The sequence below is a fragment of the Peromyscus leucopus genome, chromosome 6, assembly GCF_004664715.2.
Source record: "Peromyscus leucopus breed LL Stock chromosome 6, UCI_PerLeu_2.1, whole genome shotgun sequence".
NCBI classification, from domain to species: domain Eukaryota; kingdom Metazoa; phylum Chordata; class Mammalia; order Rodentia; family Cricetidae; genus Peromyscus; species Peromyscus leucopus.
The window spans coordinates 113738917-113766861 of record NC_051068.1 but is presented as its reverse complement, the minus strand read 5'-3'; the positions used below and the strand labels follow the sequence as shown (position 1 = coordinate 113766861).

At 42.8% G+C, this 27945-nt stretch overlaps 2 protein-coding genes across 7 annotated transcripts in view; both read right to left on the bottom strand.

Moving 5' to 3' along the window:
* Kyat3 (kynurenine aminotransferase 3) overlaps positions 1 to 27614 on the bottom strand; it is a 51277-nt gene extending 23663 nt beyond the window's left edge. The window contains exons 1-6 of one of the 6 annotated variants that reach the window (XM_037207147.1): positions 27465 to 27614; positions 24274 to 24373; positions 6551 to 6609; positions 5645 to 5789; positions 2367 to 2516; positions 18 to 104 (exon numbers count right to left, since the gene is read on the bottom strand). In XM_037207147.1, the coding sequence (XP_037063042.1) occupies positions 18 to 104; positions 2367 to 2516; positions 5645 to 5789; positions 6551 to 6609; positions 24274 to 24373; positions 27465 to 27583 (660 nt within the window). In that variant the 5' untranslated portion in view covers positions 27584 to 27614. Of the gene's footprint in view, positions 1 to 17; positions 105 to 2366; positions 2517 to 5644; positions 5790 to 6550; positions 6610 to 24269; positions 24374 to 26907; positions 26974 to 27464 lie in introns of those variants that run through there. The other 5 variants (XM_028855374.2, XM_037207148.1, XM_037207149.1 and 2 more) reach the window with 5 other exon arrangements.
* Positions 12933 to 13522, bottom strand: LOC114681713 (60S ribosomal protein L27-like). The gene has a single exon (XM_037207154.1). It carries the CDS (start codon positions 13372 to 13374, stop codon positions 12964 to 12966), a length of 411 nt encoding a protein of 136 aa, XP_037063049.1. The 5' UTR covers positions 13375 to 13522; the 3' UTR covers positions 12933 to 12963.
* Positions 27615 to 27945: the final 331 nt, after the last annotated feature.

Sequence of the window (27945 nt, the reverse complement as noted above, 5' to 3'; positions counted from 1 at the left end):
CCTCCCAGGGGACTTACAGATCTCAGGGGGATGAACACAGGCGTTGCTCCGGCCATTCTCACCATGGGCTCGTAACAGTCATAAAAAGGCACTATTATGATCACCTGAGATAAAAGCAGACAAGAACACAGGGCATCAGCCAGCAATTCACCTCATGATGGGGCGCCTCTTACATGGAGGCGCTGTGCTAAGAGATGCAGCAATGGAAAAGACAGGCCTGGTCCTCATGGAGTGAATGTACAAAAGACCCTGGATATAAAGGCATCCTGGGAGTCAAGGCTGGAGTTCTCAGGCTCTCGGGAAATCCTTGGATAGACTTACAGTGGGGACATTCAATTATTATAGGTGCACACCCAGATTTATCTGGGGCCTGGACTGCTCACCATATTCTCAAAGGGATGCTTTAAGCAAAACCAGTAAGGATGTTTTTGTATTTCAAGTTAGGAAACACAACGTAGGAGGAACTTGATATACCAGACAGTGACAGGAACCAACATTGCAGTCGTTTCTAGAATGAAGTGCTAATTTAAGACAGTATCTTGAGAGTAGGCATGTGAGTAAATCAGGGGGCAGAGTGGATGCTATTGTTCTGGTGTGATGCCCGCAGCCCCTTTGCCCAGGTATGTGGTACCCCGCATCCTTTCCCCTCTAGTCTTTGGATCCGACTTCTCACCTCTCGAAACTCTTCTCCAACCACCCCTACTGCAGTTTCAGGTTGAGTAGCTAATCTGGTCTGCTGCCATCATACTCCAGGCTGCAGACCTAATCTAGGACCTTTCTGCCTTTTTCTTTTATCTCTGTGGTGGTTTGGGTGAGAATGGCTTCACAGGCTCATGTGTTTGACTGCCTGGTCCCCAGTTTATGGAACTGTTTGGAAAGGATTAGGAGGTGTGGCCTTATTGGAGGAGGTGTGTCAGTGGGGTTTCAAAAGCCCACTCCATTCCACTCGGCTCTCTCTCTACCTCACAATTGCCATTTCAACATGAACACTCTCATCTACTGCTCCAGCATCATGACTGTCTGCCTACCTGTTGTCATGCTCTCCTCCATGATGGTCATGGTCTCTTCTCACCCTCTGAAACCAAGCAGGCTCATAATCTATTTTGGAAATTGCCTTGGTTATGGTATTTTGTCACAGAAATAAAAAAGTAATTAAGACACTCTCCTCCCTGCCTGCCTTTCTTTCACTGAAATAAACCCATAGCCATAATGGATCTCCAAATCACTTTGGAGCTGAGATGAGCCCTGATCTCCTGGCTTAATCTCCCAAGTTCTGAGATTGCAGGCACATGTCACCACACTTACCTAGCTTTTTGCTTTTATACAGTTTTCACTTACATTTGCTTATTTGTTGTATATATGCTCTTGTATGCACCATGGGGTACGTGTGGGAGTCAAGGGACAACTTGCCAATGTTGGTTCTCTTATTCCATCACGTGGGTTCTGGAGATCAAATTCAGGCTCTGCAGAAAATGGCTTTGCCAAGGGAGCCCCCTTGCCAGGCCATGGAGCCACTTCACCAGCCCACTTTTATATCTTTTTAAAACCTAGCCTGATTTCATGAAAATGCCATACAATTTTAATTTTTAATGTCTACATGAGAGTTCACTGAATTTAAAAATTATTTTCTTACCTTTTGCATGTATAAATAACAGTGTTATATTTGTGTATATAGTTCTCCATTTTTAAGTGGTATCCATTTTTAACATGATTGTTACCTCTAGATGAAAGAATATAAGCATTTTTACAAACACACATACAGTCTAATGTTTTTATTGAATCTTTTTATTGAATTGTATGTGTGCGTGTGCATGTGTGTGCGTGCATGTGTGTGTGTGTGTGTGTGTGTATGTATGTGTGTGTGTGTGGCTACATGCCAGCCATATACAAAGTTAGGTCAGCCTAGGCTAGAGGAGACCCTGTCTCAAAAACAAACAAGCAAACTAACAAACAAATAAACAAACAAGCAAACTAACTACGCTACAAAGTGAACAAATCTCACAGACATAATAATGAATGAAAAGAAAAAACAAAACTCAAGAGCCTGTACATGATTCCAACTGCTCTCCAGCAGAAGAGCCACGAGAGTGACTGAGATGCAGATTACAGGACACTGGTTAACTCTCGGAGCACAGACACAGGCAAGGGCTCGACGTCTCTGGACGCTGGAAAGGTGTAAATCTCTATGTGCGCTACAGTCACATGGCAATTTATCCCCCTCTACATTCAAGGCTTGTTAGCTTTACTGTACCATCATTAGACTTCAAAATGGATTGAAAGTGAAAGAGAAAGGAGCACAGTGAGGAGAAGTTTCCAATGCAGGACAGAAGCACTGATGTGGATGGATACAGTGTTCACACACTTACTTCATCTCCAGGGTCAACCAATCCTTGAATGGCGTTAAAGAGAGACCCATATCCTCCCACTGTCACAAGGATCTCTTCATTTGGATCAATTGGATTGTGATAAATTTTTTCATATAAGCAGGACAGAGCTTTCACAAGTGCTGGATGACCCTGTTGTAGTAAAGATTAAGATAAAACAAAAACCCACCTTGAAATTGATTATGAAAGCTACTACTTTAAGGCAATCTGACTCTAAAATGTAACCATTTTTAAAACTGAGTTTAATATCTAGCATTATCCCTACATTTGTACTTTTAAACATTTAGTTTCCATGTACAGGCATCTTGCCTACATGTGTGTATGTGCACCACACGAGTGTAGTGGAGGGAGAAAAGGGTGTTGGAGCCCCTTGAACTGAAGTTACAGGCAGGTGTGAGTCACCGTGCGGGTGCTGGGAATTGAACCCAGGTCCTCTGCAAGAGCAAGAAGTGCTCTTAACTACTGAGCCACCCCTCCAACCTCCAAATCTGTACTTCCAAAGTAGCAATAAACTTTAAAAGCCTTTGCACTTTGAGGGTCTCTACAAATGGTTATATAAACTTGCTGCTGATGAAAAGTATCCATAAAAGAGAGGGTTTGGAAACACAAAATTTCAAAGCATTTGTTTCGAATAGAAATGAACTCCCCCCAGTATATTTATAATAGCACAAAAACTAAGTGAATGTAAAAATCCTGCATTCACTATATCCTCGAATCTGCTTCTCTCGATTGCTGGGGAGGTTCTCAATTGCTTGTAGTCCTGCTATGGACTGAAAGAAGGAAAACCACATTGACCAAAGACACACACACGCTAGTGTTGCTGATGGCATATGCTACCGGGAAGCAGAGTACGATCCACTGATGAGAAAAGACTAGTTACCAAGGCCAGCGATTCCTATAAGATGAGAGATAATAAACGTACAAACTGTGAGCTATGTAGCGATTCTCACACTAAAACTTCCTCTTTAGGGGCTGGGAGTATAGCTTAGTACTAGAGTGTTTGCCTAGCAGGTAAAGGGCCCTGGGTTCAACCCATATTCGGAAATAAGTAACTTTTTATTTAACTAACATGCAATAACTGCACATATTTAAGGGGCAGTGTGATACCTCAACACATGACCACAGTATATCGATAAAATCCATAATTATTGTTTTCCTCCAGTATTTCTTTGGAACTTTCAAGCTCCTCTCTTCTATTATAGTTCTTCAAATATATAACAGGTTATTGTGGATTATCATACCTGTTTGTGCTGTAGGAGACCATTAGCCCATTTCTATTAATCTACATTCTGCCTGCCATGTGTCTCGTGGCTGTTACCTCTCCTCCTGTACTTCCTGCTTGCTCTGTGTCTCCCTGAGCCTCCATTATCTCCTCCTACTTCCTCTCTCTGCCCGGAAGTCCCACCTGGCTACTGGCAGGTCAGCTTTTTATTAAATCAATCACAACAATATACTTTCACAGTGTGCAAACATCCCACTACAATTTATTGTGTGTTGGAGGAGGGTATCCATGCCACGTTGTGCGTGTGGAGGCCAGAGAACTATGGGAGAGTTGATTCTCTTCCTCCACCATGTGTGTCCAGAGGATCAAACTCAGGCTGTCAGCCTTAACTCGTGCCTTCGCCCACGGGACCAGTTCGCTAGCTCTACTCACGCTGCCTGTTGTGACACTTGCCCTAATTTCAGTGATGTCAAGGGTGCAGAAGAGATTTTTTCTCTCCCTCTTCTTCATTTGCTATGCTTGGATTTTTAAATAATAACCATTCTGCCCGCGCTGAAATGATTTCTCATGATTTTATTTGCATTTTCCCGATGATTAGTGACAGTAAACCATTCTCTGTATACTCTAGCCACTTCTACTTCTTCTTTTTAGAAATGCAGATTAAAACCTTTTTTTGTTATTTAGCTTTTCCACCTCCTTATGCACTTTAGACATTCATCCTGTGTCTGATGAGCACCTTTCTCCCATTCTATAGGTTGTCTCTATTCTGTTATGCTTCTTTGACATACACAAATTGCTTAGTTTCATAAAATCACATTTGTCTATTTTTGCTATTGTTACCTGTGCTTTGGGAGTTTTATAAGAAAATCAGCCTATATCAATACCTTGACCCATTTCCCTTACATTTTCTCCTACAACTTCCATAGTTTCAGGTCTGATATGGGGGCTTTTAGGCTGGTTAGTTAGTGAGTGGGTTGGCTAGTTTTGTGTCAATTTGACACAAGTTTGAGTCATTTGGGAAGAGGTAAACAAAAGTGAGAAAATGCCTGCCCCTCCAGACCGGCTTATGGGCAAGCCTATGGCACAATTTCTTGATTTATAACTGATGTGGGAGGGCCCTGGTCTGTTGCTCTTGGATGCCATAAGAAAGCAGGCTGGGCAAGCCAAGAGCAGCAAGCTAGTAAGCAGCACTGCTCCATGACCTCTGCCTCAATTCGTGCCTCCAAGTTCCTGCCTTGAGTTCCTTTCCTGGATTCCCTGAATGATAGACTACAAGTTGTAAGATGAAAAAACAAAAACAAAACAAAAAACCCTCCCCAATTTGCTACTGGCCATGGTATTTTACCATAGCAATAGACATCCCAAAGAAGACAGTGAGACCATGAGAGCCCTGTGACCATCTTGGTCCGGTCAATTTTGCTGATTTCCCCTGTGCTCATATCCCCACAGCAAAGCCCTGGGTGGACCGTGGGGACTTTCATAGTTAGACTCACAATGACAAAATGTAAAGACTTCTTTCCATATCCTGTCCCTCCTCACTTTCCACACTCTGAGGAAAGGAAAAGATACCCAGTCATATGATAACCTCATGGCTCTCAGGCAGGGCAGACAAACATCTAGTTCAAAGTTAATCTAATCTAAAATGTCTGCATACCTGGGCATTTCAGCAGATGATGGATAAGGGGTTAGAGAGGCTAGGGAGGAAGCAAGCATCTAGTCAGAAACAGGGTTCCTTGACATAGCAAAGATGTTGAGAGAATAATTTCCCTTCCGTTGATGTCTTGCCTCTCATTTCAGAATAGCAGTCAATAAAGGGCCGAGACAGGACTGTGAAAGGGCTGGAAGCTGGGGAGGGCTCATCTCAGAGGTAAGGGTAAGGGGCTCCTGACCTTCCAGGTTGGGACAGTTGATCCCAGAAAGACAATGTCCTTTAAGGAAGAGGAGTTCTCACACACACACACACACACACACACACACACACACACACACACCAGCGGAAGGTATCACTGTATGCCCCACATGGCCCCGATAAACTCACAAAGCCCCTCGTATACTGATTCAGGTTATCAGTTAATGCAGCCTTGGATAATTCTTCCTTTACGTATGGAGGAGGGGATATATCTGGAAGGCCTTGTCCAAGATTCACAACAGAAGGATCTGCAGCCAACTTAGTAAATTCAACCCTGATTAGAAAAGAGAAAACAACTAAAATTAGAAAATAATATAATTGCAGAGTTAGCTTCAATTTCATATGTTCTCAGTCAGGCAGTGGTGACCCATGCCTTTAATCCTAGCACCTGGGAGGTAGAGGCAGGTGGATCTCTGAGTTCAAGGCCAACCTGGTCTGCAGACTGAGTTCCAGGACAATCAGGGGTACCCAGAGAAACCCTGTTTTGAAAAACAAAACAAAACAAAACTCATATGTTCTCATTATAATCTACACCCCCCCTAATAGGACTTAGTATTAGAGATGAGATACAATGAGTTCCCAACAAAAATGTTACTATCCACAAGATAAAATTTCTAGTAAATGATGGTTGAACTAATGATTCTATCTTCCCTAGAGACCTCAATTTAGTAACATTCATATTTGTGTCATATATGTATGTAGAAATATTAATGCCTGTAAATGCCTGTAATCCCAGCACTGGGGAGGCTGAGGCAAGGGGATCAAGAGTTTGAGGCCAGCCTGGGCTACATGCATAACCAAACCCCACTTCAAGAAAAAAGAAAAGGAAATAGTTTGTTGTAAATTTCATGAAAGCCTCAGTCAAACGTAGTTTTAGATATTCTCTGCCATGTATCCAATGCCAGCCCAGAGGCTAGCTTCCTCCCACTTAACTGTAATCAATGAGAGGAATTTAATGAATGGCTTCATTATTGGAATCCAATTTAAGGGACCACAGGAAACTTCCCCACATGACCTCTTGTCTAGGTCACTCACCACACATTGCTGTCCAGGCCTTCGATTCGTTTGGCATTTTTGAATTTCAAAGCCATTTTCTGAAAGACACACATTGAAAGTTTCTTTGAATCATTTAGTCAGCATTCAAAGAGGTCACTAAACAGTGGGCTACTCTTGCTTTTTTCTTCCGTTACCTGGCAAATGGTGCCATGGAAAGAAGTTGTAGAACCCAGTGCAAAGTTCCACAGAATTGTTACCTCTTCCCCACTGTTTTCAAGAATGCTTTTCCTTGTGGCCTTCAAATCTTTACAATCACACCCAAGGACAAAAACCTCACCCCAGCATGAAGAGTTAATTTAAAAGCTTGAAACACTTTCAAGAGCTTAATAACAATATCAAAGGAAGAGGATTCAAGAGAATCTTGAGCCATGCTATGAAGGTTGCATAGCATATTAGGTATCCAGATTTCTATAAGGAAGTTCTTCCTATGGCCTACAGGAAGAACTCAATAAATGGTTCTAAACTCCTTAATAATGGGTTATAGATAATGCTAGTTAACATCAGGAAGCAATGCTTATGTACCAGGCACCTTTCTGTGTGCTTTACATGAATCCCATTTGTGAATGAGCAAAGTTGAGAGGGACCATGAAGATGGAAATGAAAAAAACTTTTCACATCTGCCAACGTTTATAAAACATCTCAAACAGGCTCAGCCCAAGATTTGAACTCATAACCTTTCTCTACAGCCCATACTTAAACTATCTTCTACAGTCTTTCACATACTAAGACCTTCTAAAAAACATGACTGGAAGTTGCTGCTTAAAATACAGTCATATTCCCATTAGGTCTACTAATACCAAGCAAGCAAGCAAGCTAAGAATGTAGTAGGAAAATATTAGAAGTTATAATTATCATACCATACACAATATTTCAGTTCTTTCAATTCAAAAGCTACATTTTGACTATTTCTCAAAAGTATTGAATTAGCTTTGAGTTCATTGTTAGCAGGCTGCTGGAAATAAGAAAAATGATTGACAGCATTTCTGCAAGGAATTTTATAATAGAATATTAAAGCAATTTTAATTCAATCTGGGAGAGAGATAATGATAACAGTTATTAAATAGAACATTGTTCTCATTCTATTTCCAATAACGATACCAAAGAAATAGCTTTCTCAGCCTCCTATTTGCAATCTTTGAAACTCCTGTGAAGGGAATCACAAGCAAATTCTCTGGAGGTTAATACACTTCTAGAACAGCATTTTGATGAAGTCTCACCTGAACATTGTGCTACTCTAGAGAATACAATTATAAAACTCAAAAGACCCAGAAGGACAGAAAAAGATATTTTTAACAAAGGCCTTTCTCTCTTTCTCAAACAGTGTTGAGAACTTAATGATTCACTCAGCATGTAACCAGAAATGCAAATCTATAAAAAGGCCAGGGCGGTGGTGGCTCACGCCTTTAATCCCAGTACTTGGGAGGCAGAGCCAGGCAGATCTCTGTGAGTTCGAGGCCAGTCTGGTCTACAGAGTAAGATCCAGGACAGGCACCAAAACTACACAGAGAAACCCTGTCTTGACAAAACAAGCCAGGGTTGGGGACATGACTTAGCGGGTAAATCACTTTCTGTGTACGCATGAGGACCTGAGCACCCATGCAGAAGCCAGGTTTTCACATGGCTTGTTTTTTTTGTTTTGTTTTTGTTTTTTTGAGACAGAGTTTCTCTGAGTAACAGTCCTGGCTGTCTTGGAACACACTCTGTAGTCCATGCTGGCCTTGAACTCACAGAGATCCGCTTGCCTCTGTCGGGTGCGCCACCATTGCCCGGCTCTCACGTGGCTGGGAGATAGGATGATTCCAGGGGCTCCCGGTCCAGCCAGTACATCTCAAACAGTGACTCCAGACCAAATCGATGACAGACCCTGCCTCAAAAATAAGGTAGGGAGTAAGTCAGAAGGACATTCAATGCTGGCCTTGGGCCTCCAAATTCCCATCTGTGGGCATGTGCACCCCCCTACATGCACTGTTCCCCACAAACCAAAAAAAAAAGTCATTATGGAGTACAATAGACAATGTAGACATGAAGTACAACGATTTCAAATTTAATTAGTTGAGATAAAAAGGCACATTTTGACTTTACTTTATTCCAAGTCTCCATCTAAGTCAGCCACTTCCCTCTACTGCCACGCCTCGCCTCCATCACGGTTCAACCCCTCACCCCCCGGCTTTCTCAAAGAATGTGCCTAACTCTTAGTCTTTTCACACCAGCGTCTCTCAGCGTCACTATACGCAGTAGTTCTCAACCTTCCCAAGGCTGCTACCCTTGAAAATAGCTGCAGTGAGTCTTTCCCTACCTTAGGCATGTCCCACTAGCTCTTACAACTTAAATTCACCCATTTCTCTTAATCTACGTTTTACCACGTGGTTTTTACCTTTCTTTCATTCTGTATGTTCGACTCCCTTTGCTTCTCGTTGGCGTCTCCCTGCCTCGATATCTCCATTACTTCCTTTGTGCCCGGAAGTCCCGCCTATACCTCCTGCTTAGCTATTGGCTGTTCAGCTTTTTACTACACCAATCATAGCAATACATTTTCACTCAGTGTACAAACACCCCACAACAAACAGTTCCTCATATTGTGGTGATTCCCCAACCATAAAAGTATTCCATTGCTATCTCATAACTATAATTTTGCTACTATTATGTATCATAGTGCAAATACATCTGAAATGTGACCCCCAAAAGGATCATGACCCACAGGTTGAGAACCACTGCTCTAGAGACTTCCCAAGCATATGCCCTCCCCCGAATTCCATGTTTGAAATAAAATTGTGCCAGGTAGCACTGAGTTTTGAATAACCATAAACAAAGCAGCAAGCATCCGCTTCCCTTTCATTTATTCGTTCATTCATTTGTATGCCCTTAGATTATGAAATACCATGTGCACTGCTGTGTCAGCCAAGTTTCTCCAGAGGAACAGAACCAATAGGAAGCGTGAGAGGTTTATCTCAAGGACTTGGCCAAGCAGCTGTGGTGCTGGTCAGTCTGCAATATGCAGAGCAGACGACAGGAGAGAATTCGCATTGCAGCTGGAATCTGAGGTCAGGACTCTCACTTCTGGGTGGGGCGCTCACTCGCTAGGTTTCTTTCTCCTAAGACATCAACTGAACAAATCTCACCCATATTATGGCGACTACTCAGCTTTCCTCAAAGCACACTACTCTAAATTTTAATTTCATCTCAAAACTACCTTCACAGCATAACTACACTGGCGTTTGCACAGGTATTTAGGCGCTTAGGTCTCTGTCAGCCAAGCTGACATCAGCAGAGTCCCATGTGCAGCACATGGCGAGCTTTCAACAAATATAGGATGAATGGAAAAAATTCGTTCCCATTATAGTGCCCCGAAGTTAAGTTAGGTACTTATGTCTGTCAGCTTAAGTTAATTTATGATGCAATTATAAAGGACCCCAAAATTTGGATTTGAGACAGGGCCTCTTGTTTGCCTCTGTGTATACCTCACTAGCTCCTGAGTTTCTGGGAGATTCTCGGTCTCCCATTTACCCATAGGAGTTTCTGAGATCCTCAGTCTCCCACCTACCAATAGGAGGGCCGGGACGCATACATGCTGTCTTGTTCAGCTTTGTGTAAGTGTTGGGGACTGGAATGCAGGTCCTCACACTTTTGCAACAAGCACCTTAACCTCTGAACGATCTCCCGAGCCCTAATATATTTAATAGCATAAAATAATGAAGGCTTTCCTTTTGTTTATACGATATATACACTTATATACACTGAGACTCGGCTGCTGCTCTGCTCCAGTCACTCATCCTGAGACACAGTCAGTCTCCGCCAAAAACACAACCTGCTTTAAAACAAAAGACCATAGAAGTTCCTGTTTGGATATACACATTTTGCTTCTATTTATACCTTTTTGGTCAAAGTGATTTCATGGTTGATCCATGGAGCCAGGTTATATAGCTGACCAGCAGAGGAAGCAGTAAGTACTTATAGCTAGATAAAGCTGCAGGGAGTCCAGCTCCAGTGGGGTTCAGGTCCAAAAAGGAGGTGTGGAGTCAGTGAGGGAAAAGTGGAGACTGGCACGGTATGAGGGTGAATAGGGAAGGCCGCCACTTTATTGAAAAAAAAAAAAAAAAAAAGGCTACACTGTTTATACTCTGTAATTGCACACAGTATTAAATGGGAGAAAGGGGCATGTGAACTGGGTGGGGCTTGTGATCGGAGATTGTGGAAGATGGCATTGACCTTCCCAAGTTAATAGGCACCAGTCATATACTAATGGAAGGGCCACAAGTTCCTCTTGCCAGAGATAAGGATGACTTCCTTTTTAGCAAGCAGGAACTTTCTTCAAACCCCTGAGGAAATTGGGGCTTTTGTCTAAATGCCTGACTTTGGGAAAAGGACTTTCTCTATTATGGAATATTGAAGTTTTTTAATTTGGCTTAGTTTATCTAAAAACTAAAGCTTAAAGTGAGCAAAAAGGAGGCTATACAAATATTACTGTGAAACTGAGTAGACCTTAGGAATCTATAAATCTTGATTGTCAACTATACCTACCTTAGTTTTCAAGCATATGTTACTCATCTAAATTTTGTAGCACCTTGGTGGTAACTTGTGTGGGAGTAGGCAGAGTTATCATGCTATATGGTTCCATGGTGGCGGGGGATTTTTTCCAAAGAATTATTTTGTTTAAAGAGATTGTCATTTTATATATTTTCGTATTTCAAAGCCCGAACAAAATTTCCCAAAGGAAAAGGCCTAAGGGAACTCCCATAACACGTAATGAGAATCATTAAAAATGAGAGTAAAAGGATGCTGGAGAACTGTGGTCTGCAAAGCTGAAATGCTGGAACTCTGTCAAGCAGCAATAGTTGCCATACAGTCAAGATCAGACAGGCCATTGTTACAGGTTGAGTTTGGTCCCCCTCAGTTACATAGGTTGAGGCCCTAACTCTCAGTACTCAGAATGTACAGAATGTAATAAGAATAGGGCCATTGGGGACTCAGTGGCTTTGGAGCTAAGGGCACTGGCTGCTCTTCCAAAGGACCCAGGTTTGATTCCAAGCACCCACTTGGTGAGTCAAAACTGCCCATAACCCAGTCCCAAGAGATCTGACACTCTCTTCTGGGCAGTATTGCTGCACACACTGCACAGATTACATGTGGACAAACATTCATACACATAATAAGTTAAAATAAAGATTTGACTGTTACTTTAAAAACAGAAAAAAAGAAACAGGCCCACTGCATATGCAATAGTTAAAATAAGGTCATTAGGGTGGGCTCACATCTACTTTGGCCCATTGGTTCCTCATTTAAGAGGACACACTGAGAGAACCTTGTATAAAGCACATGGCCAAGACTGAGGGATTTGTCTACAAGCCAAGGATGCCAAAATTGCCAGGAAATCACTGAAAATCAAGGAAGATGTTCCCTTCACTCCTTAGGATGAAATGTCCCTATTTACAGTGGTCTCAGCCTTTTCAGCCTCTAAAACAAAACAAACCTCCCATTTCTTAAGCATCTGCTTTATTAAAACAACCAGAGGAAATCAATTGACTAGCTGTATTAGTCAGGATTCTCTAAAGTCATAGAACTTTAGAATTAATCTCTCTCCCCGCCCCCCCCACGGGAATTTGTTGGAATGACTAACAGGCTGAGTCTAACAATGGCTAGCTGTGAAAGGGAAGTCCACGAATCCACGAGGCTGGGTGTCTCAGCTGGATGTGCTGGAATCCTGAAGAAGTAGGCCCCAAGGCCGGTGAAGGAAGGGATCTGCTGACAGGCAAGAGCAAGCAGGTCAAGAAAGGACTAATGACCCTTCCTTCTCCCATTGCCCTTATATAGGCATCCAGCAGAAGGTGTGGCTCAGATTCAATGTGTGCCTTTCCACCTCAAGATCTGGATTAAAGGACTGTGTCATCCCACCTCAAGATCAAGAGTGTCTTCCAGCCTTAAGATTGGGATTAAAGGCATGGTTGTCTTCCTGCCTCAACAACTAGATGACAAGTGTGCCCTCCATTTCTGGATTGTAGCTCATTCCAGGTATAGCCAAGGTGACAACCAAGAATAGTCACTAGTGGCAGGCAAGAAGCCACTGAACATCAGAGAGGTTGGTTAACTGATTAGACAATGGCCAGGGAGAGGTTGGAATGTTGCAAGTCCAGAGTCCAATTACAATTTATCTCAGGCTATCTTCAGTCCCCTTAGGAGACTTAGTATCTGCCTAACATCTTTATGACTAACTGATGAAAACCTTTTGAACTGTATTCACTTAACAGATCACTAGCTTTGCCAACCAAATGGCTGAGTGCCATGGATAATATCTGAGGTCCATAAAAGAGAGACTCCCTGCCCCTCACATACATGCACCTTGCTTTAACATCCCTAACTAATGTCTTTTTTTTTTTAATGATGGGGAAAAAATATACCTAAAAGTGAAGCTTCTGGAAAAACCATTTGTTCTTCCCTGTCTTGTATCTTTCCTCAAACTTGACCTTGGCCTCCCCTCTGCCCTTGCATTTCAGGGCTGGGTCTCTAAAGACATCCTTGTTGACAACTGTTTTTTCCAAGGGGATGTCCACAGAGTACCTTGTGGGCATGAGGTGATTGTAATTATAAACTTTCACAAAGGACTTGATCTTTGACCTCTTGGCGATTTTCTTCTTGCCCATGGCAGCTGTCACTTTTCGGGGATAGCGGTCAATTCCAGGCACCAGGGCATGGCTGCAAGGGCCGTCTGAGGTGCCATCATCAATGTTCTTCACGATGACGGCTTTGTGTCCGGAGTAGCGTCCAGCCAGGACCAGCATCACTTTCCCAGGTTTCATGAATTTGCCCATTTCGACAGCAAGCAGTCGGTACTCATGTCTTAACGTATGTATTTTAAAAGTGGCTAGGTAGACTTAGGTCTGTGTTCATTACCATAAAACATTCATCAGACTGTTACCACACTGGAACATGTAATTTGGGGTATCCTGGAGTTGTGTTCCATAGTTAATTCATATTTGGCTCCTGAATAAGCTCTCTCTCTCTCTAGTTATTCATATTTGGCTCCTGAATACTCTCTCTCTCTCTCTCTCTCTCTCTCTCTCTCTCACATGTATACAGTGTTCTGTCTGCATATATCCCTGCAGGCCAGAAGAGGGCACCAGATCTCATTATACATGGTTGTGAGCCACCACGTGGTTGCTGGGAATTGAACTCAGGACCTTTGGAAGAGCAAGCAGTGCGCTCTTAACCTCTGAGCCATCTCTCCAGCCCCAATAAGCTATCTCTTATCGCCTTTGAGGTGAGGGTTGTGTCTTTACAGTGACAAAAGTCATATGACACTCTACACAGTGGGGACAACCAGACTCAGCTGCAGATGCAAATGATGGTCCCGAGACAGAGGCGGGCAGGTCTCTGAGTTCGAGGCTGGCCTGGTTTACAGAGCAAGTTCCAGGACAGCCAGGGCTACACAGAGAGAGCTTGTCTTGAAAAACTTACACAAAACCCCTATTTCCTGAGGCAGACCCAGGATGAGGACATTAAAATGAGCTTCCAAATATATAATAGAACATCTATTGGTCTAGTATGATTTTTGAACGCAGCTAACCATGTGAAGTGCAATTTTCATCAGTTAGATTTCAGGTATGGCAAATACATGAGTATTACACAAAGTTACCATTGAAATCACAAGCCACCTAATATTCCATCAACTTGAAGTGAAAGGGTGCTGTTCTAGAGCTTCGCCACAAGGTGGCAGGGTTGGCAAAGATAAGGAAAAGCTTCAACTGCGCGCATTGCTAACAACCTAAGAGCCTGCCTGCTACACCAAAGTTCTAACTGCATACATTTTAAGGACTTAACCCACGACACCCAATGCATGTAGGTGGGATGAGACAGCGACAGAAAAAGCCTCCCAAAGGAGAGGCTGAAGCTGAGGAAATCAAGGCTGTCAAATCTGTTCAGTAGGAGACATTAATCAAGTCTACCTAGACGAGCCTAGGAGACAGCCAAAAACTATTGGAGGGCAAGACAGGCCAAACATAGAAATGGTGCGCGCGCGCGCTGCGCGCGCGCACACACACACACACACACACACACACACACACGTGCACATACACTTTGTTGTATCTTATTTTACTTAATTTTTAAAAAATATGTTGATGTTTCGATGCCCACAGTGATGGCACTTAGTCCCTTCATTCCCTGGCATTAATACTACCTTTTAAATGTCTATTTTTGCTTGTTTATTTAAAACACACTGGAAACGCTATACCACCCACCCACCCCACCCTATGCTGTGGTTTCTTTTGTGAAGTACATAGCTATTACTCAGGACCCCATGAAATCAGGGACTCTCAGAATAGCACTAGGATATAATCAAGGACAGAGGCTCCCTCCAGCACATCAGATGCCATTGATAATCCAGACCTTAGCTGCATGAGACACAGACTAAATCCCCATCTCCTCTGACATGAAAAACAATGATAAGACGGCTCATGCTACCTGAGAAAGAGAAAAGGATAGTTGTTGGTACCTGCAGCTCACAGGTAACAGATGGGGCCTTGAACCCCAAAGGGTTTTGCTTTCCTCTGCTTTCCTTCACATGAGACTAAGTACAGTTACATCCCCCAAACTCACTGTCACAGAAGGACTGAAAACTGTACCACCCAAAACTGTCTCAGAATCATCAGGGAAATGAGAATTAAAATCACGAGACATCATGACATATCCATTAAGATGTTTTGAGATACTGTTGTTGACAAAGATATAGGGCAACTGGGATACTGTTCAACCCCACTGGGAAGATAAAGGGGTTCAGGCCGTTTGAGAAATGGTTTGGCGGTGAACTAAAAATTAAACATAATTTAAATGTAATTAAATATGATTAGAAATAAACCATACATCTCACTGTGATGTGTTTACAAGATAATGAAAAACTATGTCTAATAAATCAATGTATAAGGACACTTCACAAGTTTATGCACAGAAACCCAAACCTAAAAACAATCTCAAGGCCTGTCAAATGGGAAAAAGAAAAGCAAACAGGTGCCTCCACATACTGAACTAGTACACAACAGCAAGGACGTTCTCACAGATACGCTACACTTAAAATCGCTGTATGTAGGAAAAAATGCAAGCAAAGGGCCACGTGACATGTTCCTGTTTATATTAAACACTGAAAGTGAACCAATCCTTAGTGACTACATGCAAATCAAAGGACTAGGATTTTATCTTAGTGGAGGAACATTTGTTTAGTATGTGCAAGGCTCTGGGTTCGGTTCCTAGTACCACTGGGTAAGGCAGGAGCTTCAGCAGGGCATAAAGAATGTCTTAGGGGTGATGGAGGTGCTGTGTGGTTGATTGTAGTAGGGATTTCATGGTACATCCCTCCAGCAAATAAATGATCATTGAGTTATCATCCTAAAGCTGTAGTTTGTTATATCTAGACACAGCTGATTTGAAAAGGTCATCAGGGTGTTTTAAAATCGTGCCTCCTTTCTCTCTGTGTAAAAAAAAAAAAAAAAAAAAAAACTCATCAGGCAAACATTAACAAAATTATGTCATAGATTTGAGATCTTCCAAGGTATTACTAGCTACAAATTCAGAAAACCAGGTGGATTACTTTATTTTGCCACGAGATGGCAGCACAAACACAGAATTCTCCAGCAATGATGGAAAAACTGAATGTAAAAGTTCAGTGGTCCTGGAGGGCTCCTGTTGCAAATCACTCTCTGGAGCGATGGAAGGATTTTTCTACTGGTACATGGAGGAGACCCTATCTAGTGTTGGTGTGGAGTTTTGTTTATGTCTTTCCTTAGGACAATGAGGTTCCTTTTTGGATTCCTGAGCACTGAACGCGCCCTGTGGCTGCTGCTGAAGCCCAACATGTCAGAGACCTAATGGGTCATCATGAAAAAAAATCTACCCTTCTGATGCCAATGGAGATTGAAAGCCCAATATGGCCAGCTTTGGCAAGCATTAATGTAAGCCTAGGAACTGTAGCCATGAGATTGGATTCTCCAGAAGAGCTGCCAGCCAAAGTTATGCTGTGATCAAGAAAAATGGGCCTTGGTGGTTCATGTTCCTGGAGTTGTATCCATGCCAGTGGGTGTCCACACAATCCAGAAGAGAATTTGACATTGCTGCTGCCGCTGTTGCTGTTATAACAATGGCCCACACTGCTGCTACTGTTTCTGAGATTACCATTTCATAATTGCTTACTACAGCTAGCACAGTGGAAACCCTGGCAACAAAAGTAGCTACTACAGTTAGTTAATCTTTCATTCTATTGGGCATGATAAATTTAATTCAGTAGTTATATACATCTAGATTGGTTTTGAAAATTATAAATTTATAAACTCAAGTTCCAGTTGCTTTTGGGATACTATCTTACAAGGACTCCACCATACAGTATGGCTATTTAAGGAAGGGAATGGCTCAGTTGCCTTTAGCCTACTGGCTATGGGTGAGCTAGGACCTCTGTTGCTCTTTTCTATGTCGAACACACAGATTGCAAGCCCAGTGCCACTTTGAGATCTTTGGCAGCAATTAACCATGCAGCTCACACACGATTGAGCCGGTATGATGATGAATATTCAGAGACGGGTAATGCCTGGGGGGCACTCACCAACCAAAGACAGAGCACCTGTGTGGCCTGGGCAGGCATCTCCATGATGGGTAAGGTGACCTGCTGACGTCCCACGCAACCCAAGTTAAAAGCTCATTTTTTAATAAGAGGGGGACCTGCAGGGCCCTGGCCCCCGTTTTGGGTAACTGTTGCCTTGCTTGCAGACCTTCACCTTGATATCCTCCCCATGCTAATTCCCTGCCAGGTTCCACCCTCTTGAATGCTTAAGGGAAGTTCCTTGTCTGTGTATCCTGAATAATGGGCATTAACAGCTTAGATGCAAGACTGTAAAACATCGGTAGCGAACTTCTGCCCTCCGGGGTCCTCCCATTGTGCTGTAAGCCTGTAATTAAGACCTCCTACCCCCTTCAAGAAATGACATTCGACATTTAAAATTAAATATATATATATAATTGAATGAATACTGCAAATGTAATCTATGAATACTACAAATGTGATTAATATCATGAGTGTAATTTAAAAATAAATAAATAAATAAATAAAATTTTTAAAAAAGAACCTGTAATTGTTGTTGCTGGTTTTTGTTTTTGTTTTTTTAATCTTTATTACTAGCAAAGTGTTGTAATGAAAATCCTGTGTATGACTCTTTAGATACATATGAGGCATTTTCCTAGGCTTGATCTCTAGAAATGGAATGACTGTTTGAAAGATATATTCATTTTTTTCAATAATTATTACAAAACTGTTCCAAAAGGCCATAGTAATGTGAGTGAAGGCAGCATTGCCCCATACTCTCAGTAATACTGAGTTACTAATGAAGCTGAGCCTCATACATATCCTAGTCAAAGAACAGCTTATCCTTTTGATTATATTATTGCCACTATACTCTTTTGAAATGAGTATCTCTGTGTGTCTGGGTATACAAATGTATATAACCCACATGAGTTAAAAAAAAAAAAGTTCAGTGGTCATCCTGTGGATTTCTTTGACTCTCTATGAGAGGCCTTACCCTCTCTGAGGAGTGGATGGAGGGTGAGGAGGGAGATAGGGGGGATAGAAAGAAGGAAGGGAGGGGGAATTGTGGTTGGTATGTAAAATGAAAAAAATTAAATAAAATAAAAAAATTCAGTGGGACATCTGAATTAAGATTTAAGAATGAAGCAATTATACCCAATGCAAAGGTGTGCGTATTTAACTGAAAATTTTAAGCAATACATACTTAGTTGCTCTCTTCTATACAGAATTATTTCTAAACTGGGTTTGGTGGCTCATTCCTGTAATCCTACAGTGCTGGAGGCTGAAGTTAAAGGATCAATACAAATTTGATGTCAGCCTGGTCTACTTATCAAGTTTCAGGCCAGCCTGGGCTCCATAGTGAGGCCATCCTTGTCTCTAACAACAAATAATCAGACAGGCAGGCATCGTGACGCATACTTCAAACCCAAGAACTTGAGAAGTGGAGGCAGGAGGATCAGCTCAGGGCCAGCCCAAGCTACCTAGCAAGGTCTAGGCCAGCCTAGGGTACATGAAACCCTGTCTGAAAACCAAAGAAAACAAAACCAACCAGCCAACAAATAAAATGCATTCAGCATCTGTTGCCTGAACAAGTGATGAGGAAGGAATCTGGACTCCCTGAGAGAGTGTGCTAGAGGAAAATCCTACATCTCAACAGGAAGCTAGGCACTGGCCACACCACACCTCACAGGACTGATCCTCAGAGGCAGGGAGTGAGAGCTATTGCAGACATTCCTAAATTGAAGGCAAACAGACATCAAAGTCTGTTTCTGGAATTCTGGCTGATTTCAGTCTTTGGAAAAAGCAGTTCCTCTTTATTTGCATCAATTCATTCACTTCCTGTCATTTTGTGCTAATTGGTTTTTTGAACTCATCACAGCTGAGGATATAGCTCAGCAGGGGAGGGCTTCCTCAGCAAGTATGAGGCCCTAGGTCCAATCTCCAGTTTCAGTGGGTGGATGGATTCAGCCTGGCATGGTATGTGGTGATACACACTTATAACCCCAGTGTTTAGTGTTAGCCTCAGTCTTACCTAATGCCCACATGACTATTAGACTAAACTCCCAGACTACACCCCTAATCTGAGCGGCCCCCATTCTCCACCAATCCTGAAGCTAACAATGTGACAGCATCTGAATTCTGTGACAATCAAAATTACTGTGTTGTTTCCCCATCTTGATGTAGCCTGCCTAACTGATGACCATCAATGTATTGCATAAATACATTGATTCATGACTATTAAAGTTCACACAATCCTTTTCCCAATGGAACAAATTCAGGGCAGCTTGAATCTATATTCTTAGGCCATCCACAATCACTCATACTTGGCTCAGGATAAACCATTTTCTTATTCCTCCCTCTATCTTTTTCCTTGGTCTCTCTCTCTATTGCCAATTCTGGCCCTGAACTCTAGACTCAGGTGATACTCCTGACCCAGAGCTGGGTAGCTGGAACTATTGATGTCCTCTATCTTCCAATTTCTAGTGACTATAGTTTATAGTCAACAGCCTGGCTGGCACACGTTAACTCCCTGATGCCCTAAACTTCCCACTGCTGCTTTTCAAACACCATCTACTCTGCTTTTTCATCCTCCAATAAGAATAACAGTTATCTCTTTATCTGTCTGACAATTTTAAGGTTTATATTATTGTGTGTGTGTCTGTGTCCCTGCATGCAGCTGCCTGTAGAGGTTAGAAGAGGGTGTAAGATCCATGGTGGGTTATGGGCTGTAGAAGAATTTCTAAATCATCTTATTAAATAAAAAAACATAGAGCCAAACATAGGGGTGAAAGCCTTAGAGAAAGATCAGGGAAACAGGGAGAGCCACAGCTAACCTCACCAACTCGGCAGCTTCCAAATGCGAGTTACTTCCTGTCTACCCACACCTTTATTGCTTTGCTGTTCTGCCCTCTCATTGGCTCTCTTAGCCCAGCTACCTCACTTCCTCTTTCTACACAGCTCTGTCACTTTCTGTTCATCTGTACAGACCTCCAGCCCTCTATGGTTGTTACTTGGATTAAAGGCTTGTGTCACCACTCTTGGCTCTGTTTCTTAGTGTGGCCTCGAACACACAGAGATGCTGTCAGCTAAGTGATAGGTGTGTGCTACCACTGTCAAACCTCTATATTTAATATAGTGGCTGTTCTGTTCTCTGACCCCCAGATAAGTTTATTGGGGTGCACAATATATCAACCACAATGGGCAATTGTGAGTAGTCTGATCTGGGAACTGAATTCTTAGTCCTCTACAAGACTAGCAAGTGCTCTTATGCTTCTCCATACCCTCCTCCAACCTTGCTGTGATTTTTAACACAAAGCCTCTGATGAACTATGTCAATGTTTTGTGACAGGGTCAGTCCTTAAAATGGTAGCTGTTAAAAATTAAGCCTAGAGTCAACATGTAATTCAGTCATTCCATGGCTTGGGGGTGGTGGTGGTGAACTGTATGTCAAATAATCTACAGGTTTGAATAATGCACTGTTGGTGATTCTTGTCTGAGATGTAGATGAGAATCACTTAGAAACTTTTTTTTTAAGAATATTCTAGACTTAAGGATCAGCATATCTTAGTGTGAGTCATATACGTAATCTAACAAATTCTACCAATGATAATCACAACACACACCATTGTTATTGTTTGTTGGAGCCCATTTAGGCTTTACCCAGCAGGTCTGCACAAAGAGGATGACTGGACCACAAGCCTGAGTGCAGGTGTCTGAGATGGTCTGCATTTGACTGTGCTGGGGGGAGGTCTTTTGCTCCACCATTGGCGTTCCTTTAAATACCCTAGGGCAGAGACAGTTGAGGCCGGATGGATTAGGATCCAGGCCCTCTCAAGGCTATCTTGCATTTTCTATCTTTTTCTCTTCCCTCTATCCTTCTATCTAATATTTCCTGCTGCTTCTATTCAAGAGTACTCTGGGGAAATGTGGGGGTGAGATGGCCCCCCCACAGTTGTTTCTTTTTTGAGGCAGAGTCTCTATATATAGCTCTCTGACTGTCTTAGAACTCTCTATGTAGGCCAGGTTGGCCTTGAACTCACAGAGATCCACCCGTCTCCACCTCCCAAGAGCCAGGATTAAAGGCATGGGCCACTATACCCAGCTCACACCTTTTAGTATCGTAGTTTCATAGGATCGCATTGGGTGATCATAATTGCTTAGATTCAACCATCTTCTATGTATGGGGGAAGGGAAATTCAACATGCTCATGAGTTAGAAGTAACAATATTTAAAAGTTGATTATACTTTTTGAACCTTTAAAATCTACATAGTAAGGGTTGAGAGATTAGAATGAAGATGAACAGCATGAAGCTCCTAACATTCTATCATGTTTGACACATGAAAAGGACAATTAGAGAAAACTCAACCTATTATCAAATGCTCACATTCACATTAGAGTATGAGTTCAACAATGTCATGATTCCCCCAACTCTTTTCTTTTTGATAACCACTGAGTGATTTCAAAGTAAATCCTGGACCTTACCTCATTATATCTCTACTTATTTGGTATACCTCTTTGAAAAACAACTGGAATGTCATTACTGTTTGGCTGGAACCTCCAGCTCACCCCTGAATGATCCAGAAAGCCCTATTCCCCCCTCCAAACCCCACCAAGAGAGAGTCTCCAAATAAAGGAAAGGCACCAAAAAGCCCACTTCAGCATTCTTGGTGGCTACTGGAGCTTCCTCCGCTGAAATTGCCAGTCACTCAAGTCCCTGCCTAAAGCATTCTGCTTTTGACCATACTTGGGCACAAACCCAGCTTGTGGGGAACATGTCATCATCCCTTGTCTACAACCTATATAATCTCACCACTTTAGTTCAGGTGTGTGGCTTCTCTAGCCTCGATCTCTGGGACTGGAGAACCTGCCCCAGAGTTGCTTTGCTCAAATAAACCCATTGTTACACATTTTCAATTTAGCTTGATCTGGCTTACTGAGTTGGTGGAGAAACCTATTATCAGGGGTCAGAAAACCCATTAATTATCATAATTAATAATAATCCTTTGTCATAAACATATAACTAGTGCACATTCATCTTTCTCTTTAATTTTTTTTCATATTATCAAACAGAAATGACAGGAGGGCAGTCTTGTTCTGCACTAAGCTCTGTAACAGATCAGGCTGAACAACAAAATGAATTCCTTACACCACAGACCAAGCTGCTCAGCTGACCACACATACAAGCAACCAGGAATAGAGTCAACAGCCAACTTTTCTAAGCAAACGGCATCAATGACCATGGCCATGAGCGTCCTTCTGTCTTAGTCCATCCACCAAGAGAAACTCAAGCAGCCTGATGTTTACCTTATGCATCACTTATTTTTCTGTCTTTCTGATCCCTGTCCCCACATCCCCCTGTCCCTCACTAGGAAAATAACTTTGAAATCATCAGTCTACTGTTTCAGCTTGTTTCCATGCTTTCCCATGTGTTAAGTCAGCTCCCCGTCCTGGGCCCCCTGGAACACTTACTCCCTGGAGTGATGTGTTGCCCAATTCTAGAATAAAAACAGCAATTAAGGTCTTCAAACTAGGACTTTGTAATTTTGTCCTTTAAAAATTTGGTAGTGGATTGGGTCAGGTTCCTCACTGAGGTCTACATGTTGCTATTCAGAAGTCATGGGTTGTAGAGGGCATGAGGTCCACATGCTTACATATAGCACTAGAGAAACGAGAGCTATTAAACACTCCAGCTTTTTTTCTTCAACAGAAGAAACTGACACCCGTTCACCTGGAAGGCTGGAGTAGATGTTTAATAACCTGGTGATCTTTGCTATTCTGTGGAGCCAGCCCTCACCGAAATCCTCCTTATCCTGAGCATTGTTTCTCAGTCAGTGGAACACATTCTTGTGGAAGGTCATAGATACTTTGCAAAAGGTGTGTACTTTGCAAGAGAGTTGTAATGTAATCACACCTTGAGCTTTACTGAGATAATTGTCATGCTGCAGACGTTTGAACCAGCCCTGTAACTAAGTCGATGCTGATTGGCTTTCTTCTTGCCTCTCTTGGTTTATTTCTCTGCTGGCAGTACAGCTTTCAGGGACCCCCACGATGGGTCACCTCAGGGTAATACCTCTCAAGGCTGCCTCCCACCCACTTCCCACTGACTGACAGAAGAAGCTGGCTCAGTTCTCCATCCTGTAGTACGACTCACCCTTTAATATTGTTGTGCAGATCCCCCAACCATAACATTATTTTTGTTGCTACTTCATAACTGTAATTTTGCTACTGTTATAAACAGTAATGTCACATCTGATATGTGACCCCTGTGAAAGCATCACTCAAGCCACAAAAAGTTCGTAACCCACTGATTTAGATGAACTGGAGGCCATCGGCCTGCACTTTTAGTCAGAGTGACAGGCTTTGCTAAGTGTTGGGGAATATTATTTTAAAGTGTGTTGCATTTTTTCCTACTGCTTTTGTTAACAATTCAAAGACATGTTTGATTAAATAAAATTAACCTGTGAGCAGGAGGCTGAGTCAGCAAGTAGCTTAGCTGACAGGAAGTGGTAGGAAGAAACCACTCGTAGCAAGGGCTTTTTAAGAGGGGGCTGAGAGAAGGATTTGTGGTGGTGGGGTGTTTTGGAAGATGCCAGAAAAGGGAAGTTAGCTACTAGCTATTCAGCCTCTCTGACCGAGCAAAGTTCCACCTAAACTGTTGAATCATGAGTTCTTTAGATTTAGATAAATTCTCTCAGTAGTTCTGCAAGAGTCAGTGCCTAAGGGAACAGAATTCCCTCAGGCTGCAGCCCTTGCTGCCAAAGCCCTTGCTTAAGTGGCAGGCACTGTAGATAATAAAAAACAGGTAACAACAGCTAAGCAAACAGAATTCCTACTGGAGCATCGACAGTAGAGCCTGGCATGGTGAGGAATACACCTGTCATGATTCTGATTTCTCATTTGTAACACACAAAAACTTACATTCCAGTTGAACGTTTCTGTGAACATAAAATAAGGATGGCCAACACAAGGGCCATAGGCAAGCAAGCAATTGCTCAAAGAACCAACGTTCTCGTCAGTGATGAGACAGAATCCTTCATTCCACTAAAATACTTACTAAAAGTCCCTTGAAAATGGTGTCTTTTTTTTTTAAACCAACATGAGAAAATACATAGAATAATTTGTCTGTCTGTGATAAGCAATACCTACGGCAGAAGTGGAGAATCCAAGGACGTTCGAAGGATAAATTGTTTTCAGAAGCTGTGCTCGGCTGCCAAGGGAGTAGAGTCTTCTCTGGGCCAAAAACATGCTGGAGAAGAAAAATATTGAAAGAGGAGTCATGTGTGTTATCTACATCACTACCAGTCACCCAGAGGCAGCTGACAGAACACAAGCTCATACAAATATGAACATAGCAAAAGTTTTAAAGTTGCATTTATTAATTGTGAGGTGTGTGTGTGTGTGTGTGTGTGTGTGTGTGTGTGTGCAGGCATGCATGCATGTGAGTGTGGGGCTCAAAGGACAATTTGTGGGGACTCAGCTCTCTCTTTTAACCGTGTGAGTTCTAGAGATCCAGCTCAGGCTGTCAAGCTTCGCAGCAAGCATGCTTATCTGCTGGAGCCATCTCACCAGCCTGGAACACGTTTTTTGACAACTAAACTAACTTCCTTCCCTCTCTCCCCCTTCCCTTTGGACTCTTATTCTATTCTATATTATTCATTTCTGGAATCATCCTAATGCTATTCTTCTATATCTTATAAAAATATATGCTGTAAAGGAAATATGCAAGTGATTAGAATCAAGATGGAGTCACTGTGTCAACCAGAACGAAACCAAGTATACACAGCAGGGAGGTTATAAAGCTACAGTTGTTACAGGTTTGTGCCTGATAATGATTATCACAAAAGACTACCCACAGGCTGGCAGAGAGGACACTGCAACTTTATACACAAGAAACTGTGTGTTCAACTTGGGACCAAAGCAACGCCTTGTAAATCACAAGTCAAAGGATTTGTAGGCAGATTTTTCATTGGAACCATGTCCCCACTAGTGACATAGAGGCTTATTATTAATTATGAAAGCTTGGCTGATAGCTTAGGCTTGTTTCTAACTAGCTCTTACAACTTAAATTAACCCATTACTTTTAATGTACATTCTTTTACGTGGCTTGGTTACCTTTACTTTGTAATGCCCATGACGCTTGCTCTGTGTCCTGGTGTCCCTACCCTTCTCCTTCCCAGAGTCCCCTGTGCTTGAAAATGTTGCCTAGATATTGGCCATTCATCTTTTTTTAATAAATAACACCAGTCACAGTGACATATCTTCACACAGTGTAAAGGAATATTCCGCGACAAGGATTAGTGTTTCAAAGTATTTTATATAATCCTCCGTGTGTGTGTGTGTGTGTGTGTGTGTTTTAAACTTCTCCATGTGTGCTGAGCATGGTGTTGTATACTTGTGATCCCCACACTCCTAAGAGTAGGTAGGAGGATCATATGTTTGTGGCTAGCCTGGACTACATAGCAAGACTGTTTCAAAATACTGAGTGACTGGGATACAGCTGAGTGGTAGAGTGCTTGCCTAGCATTGGCAAGGTCCCGTGTTTAGTCCCAGCATCTTAAAACAAAACAAAAACGCCAAAGCCACCTCTCTTGGAATGCCCTATTTGAATATGTCCATAGATTTCTACGGCACTGCATTTCCCCCATGGTGCTCTGCCATTCCCAAATAAATACTATACTCCTTTGAGAAATGTTCTCAGATCCATTGATGTTTTACTGAGATGCACAATATTTAAATTATTTTACACTGGAGATCTGTAAAGATATTCTAAATAAAATATAAAGCTTTTAGGCCAGGAATGGTGGCACACACCTTTAATGCCAGCTTTCCTATTCATTTATTATTTTTGAGGTATGGTCTCCTGTAACCCAGGTTGTCCTCAAACTCTGTAGCTGAGGATGACCTTGAACTCCTGATCCTCTGGCTTCACCCCCCAAGTGGGATTACAGGTCTACACTATGACCTCCGGATGACTTTTGCTTTTTTTTTTTTAGATTTATTTATTACAGTGTTCTGCCTGCATGTGTCCCTGCAGGCCAGAAGAGGGCACCAGATCTCATTATAGATGGTTGTGAGCCACCATGTGTTGCTGGGAATTGAACTCAGGACCTCTGGACCTCTGGAGGACCAGTCAGTGCTCTTAACCACTGAGCCATCACTCCAGCCCCGACTTTTGCTTTTTAAATAAATGTGTTTTTATATAATTGCTCCAATGCAATTAACACTGTATACTGATATTCACCAATAGACTAAATAAATTGATACATTCAGATGTCATGATGTTGGAAGAAAAAAGGTAGTTGGCCTTTGGTTTTTCTCTAAGCACAAGGGTCTGTGAAGAAAACTAGAAAAATGTGAATCAGAGTGACCCAGCCTATCTAATCACAGCACATGGTATATAGAGCCTGACACATACGATCAACAGAAAAGTCAAACTGCTATTTTATCATCTCTAGAGTGGATTGATTCAGAAGAAAGACTGTGAGAACCTAGAGATTCAAGGTGATTCGTTGAAGGCAAAATGTAAACCTCAAAGGTAGGCAAAGCATTCAAAATTCAGCTTAAAAACGCTTCAAGTTTAGTGCTCTGAACTCACCACTCAAGCTATCAAGTTACAAACCTGCCCCAAGTGAGGTACACACACCCAAAGAATAGAGTTTAGTGAATCTGACAACGTCCAGAATCTTCAGATGAGCAGCAGGCTCAAGAAAGGTTATCCAAGACACCCCTAAAATGGCTATAGCTAACGAGCAAGTACCCGTTCGTTTTCACAGGCCATACCTGTTAGTCCACTTCCGGAATGTTTATAAAGTTCACTAATTGCAACAGAGGTAGGTGAACAAGGTTCTGGCTTGGAAAGTACAAAGAGGTAGGTGTTCAAGGCCATATGAAAAGAAGAAGCACGGAAAAATTCAGTCAAAGTTTATCAGCATGAGTTAAGAGGCACCGTTCAAAAACGGCTTGAATGTAGAGACGGGAGGATAAGTGCAAGATCGCCCTCTGCTACATAATTACTTCGAGAACAAGAGACTGCCTCAACAAACAAACAACAATCTATCACGGATGAACTCGAGTTAGTGCTACCCTTTCAAGAACGAGTTCTAAATACCCCAAATTACACAATTAAGAAAAAAAGAACAGAGGACTGGGGTCCAGTGATCTCGGAGCCCTTCTTTCTCCAAAGAAGAACGTGTCAACCCCAAGGTTGACCCCAACCCCCCGCAGTCTCCGCTGCGATCCGACCGAGACTTGTAAGGGGAGCTTCTCCAGCCCTCCGATCCCCCTAAGACTCCCGGCTCAGCAAACTCCGCACGCCCCGGGGCCGCGTCACCGCGCACCAAGTCCCGCGCCCGTTCACCTCGCTCTCCCGGTTCGAATGCGACTCGAGCCTCAGTCCGGAGGTCGCGAGGTGGCGCGGGGGCCGGGTCCCGTGGGAAGTCCACTTTGGGTGCAGCATGGGACCCTCCTGGAGGGTGGAGGGGGCGGGGTGGAGGCGGCGTCTGGCTCTGGCCGGGGATTGGCCCCGGCATCAGGGCTAATGGTACGGATTGGCTGCGGGGTTCTCCAATCCCGGAGCGCACTGTGAGAGCGTGAACCAAGCAGCCAGTCTGGGAGGACGGGGCGTGGCCTCAGTTTCTGATCCCGGCTAAAAGGGGTGTGTGCGACTGGTTGGGGCGGGACTGATTTGGTTAGGTGGGTAAATTTCGGCTCCGCGTGGATTTGGAGCGGGTTCTGGTGAGGGACTGGAAGATGCTCGGCCTGTGCTGTGTACAAAAGGACTCGCAGGAGTCTGTTTGTCCCAACTAATGGGGCGAGAGG

What these genes read in the sequence shown, in the direction of transcription:
- LOC114681713 (XM_037207154.1), bottom strand. Translation starts at nt 13,374, where the DNA reads ATGGGCAAATTCATGAAACCTGGGAAAGTGATGCTGGTCCTGGCTGGA.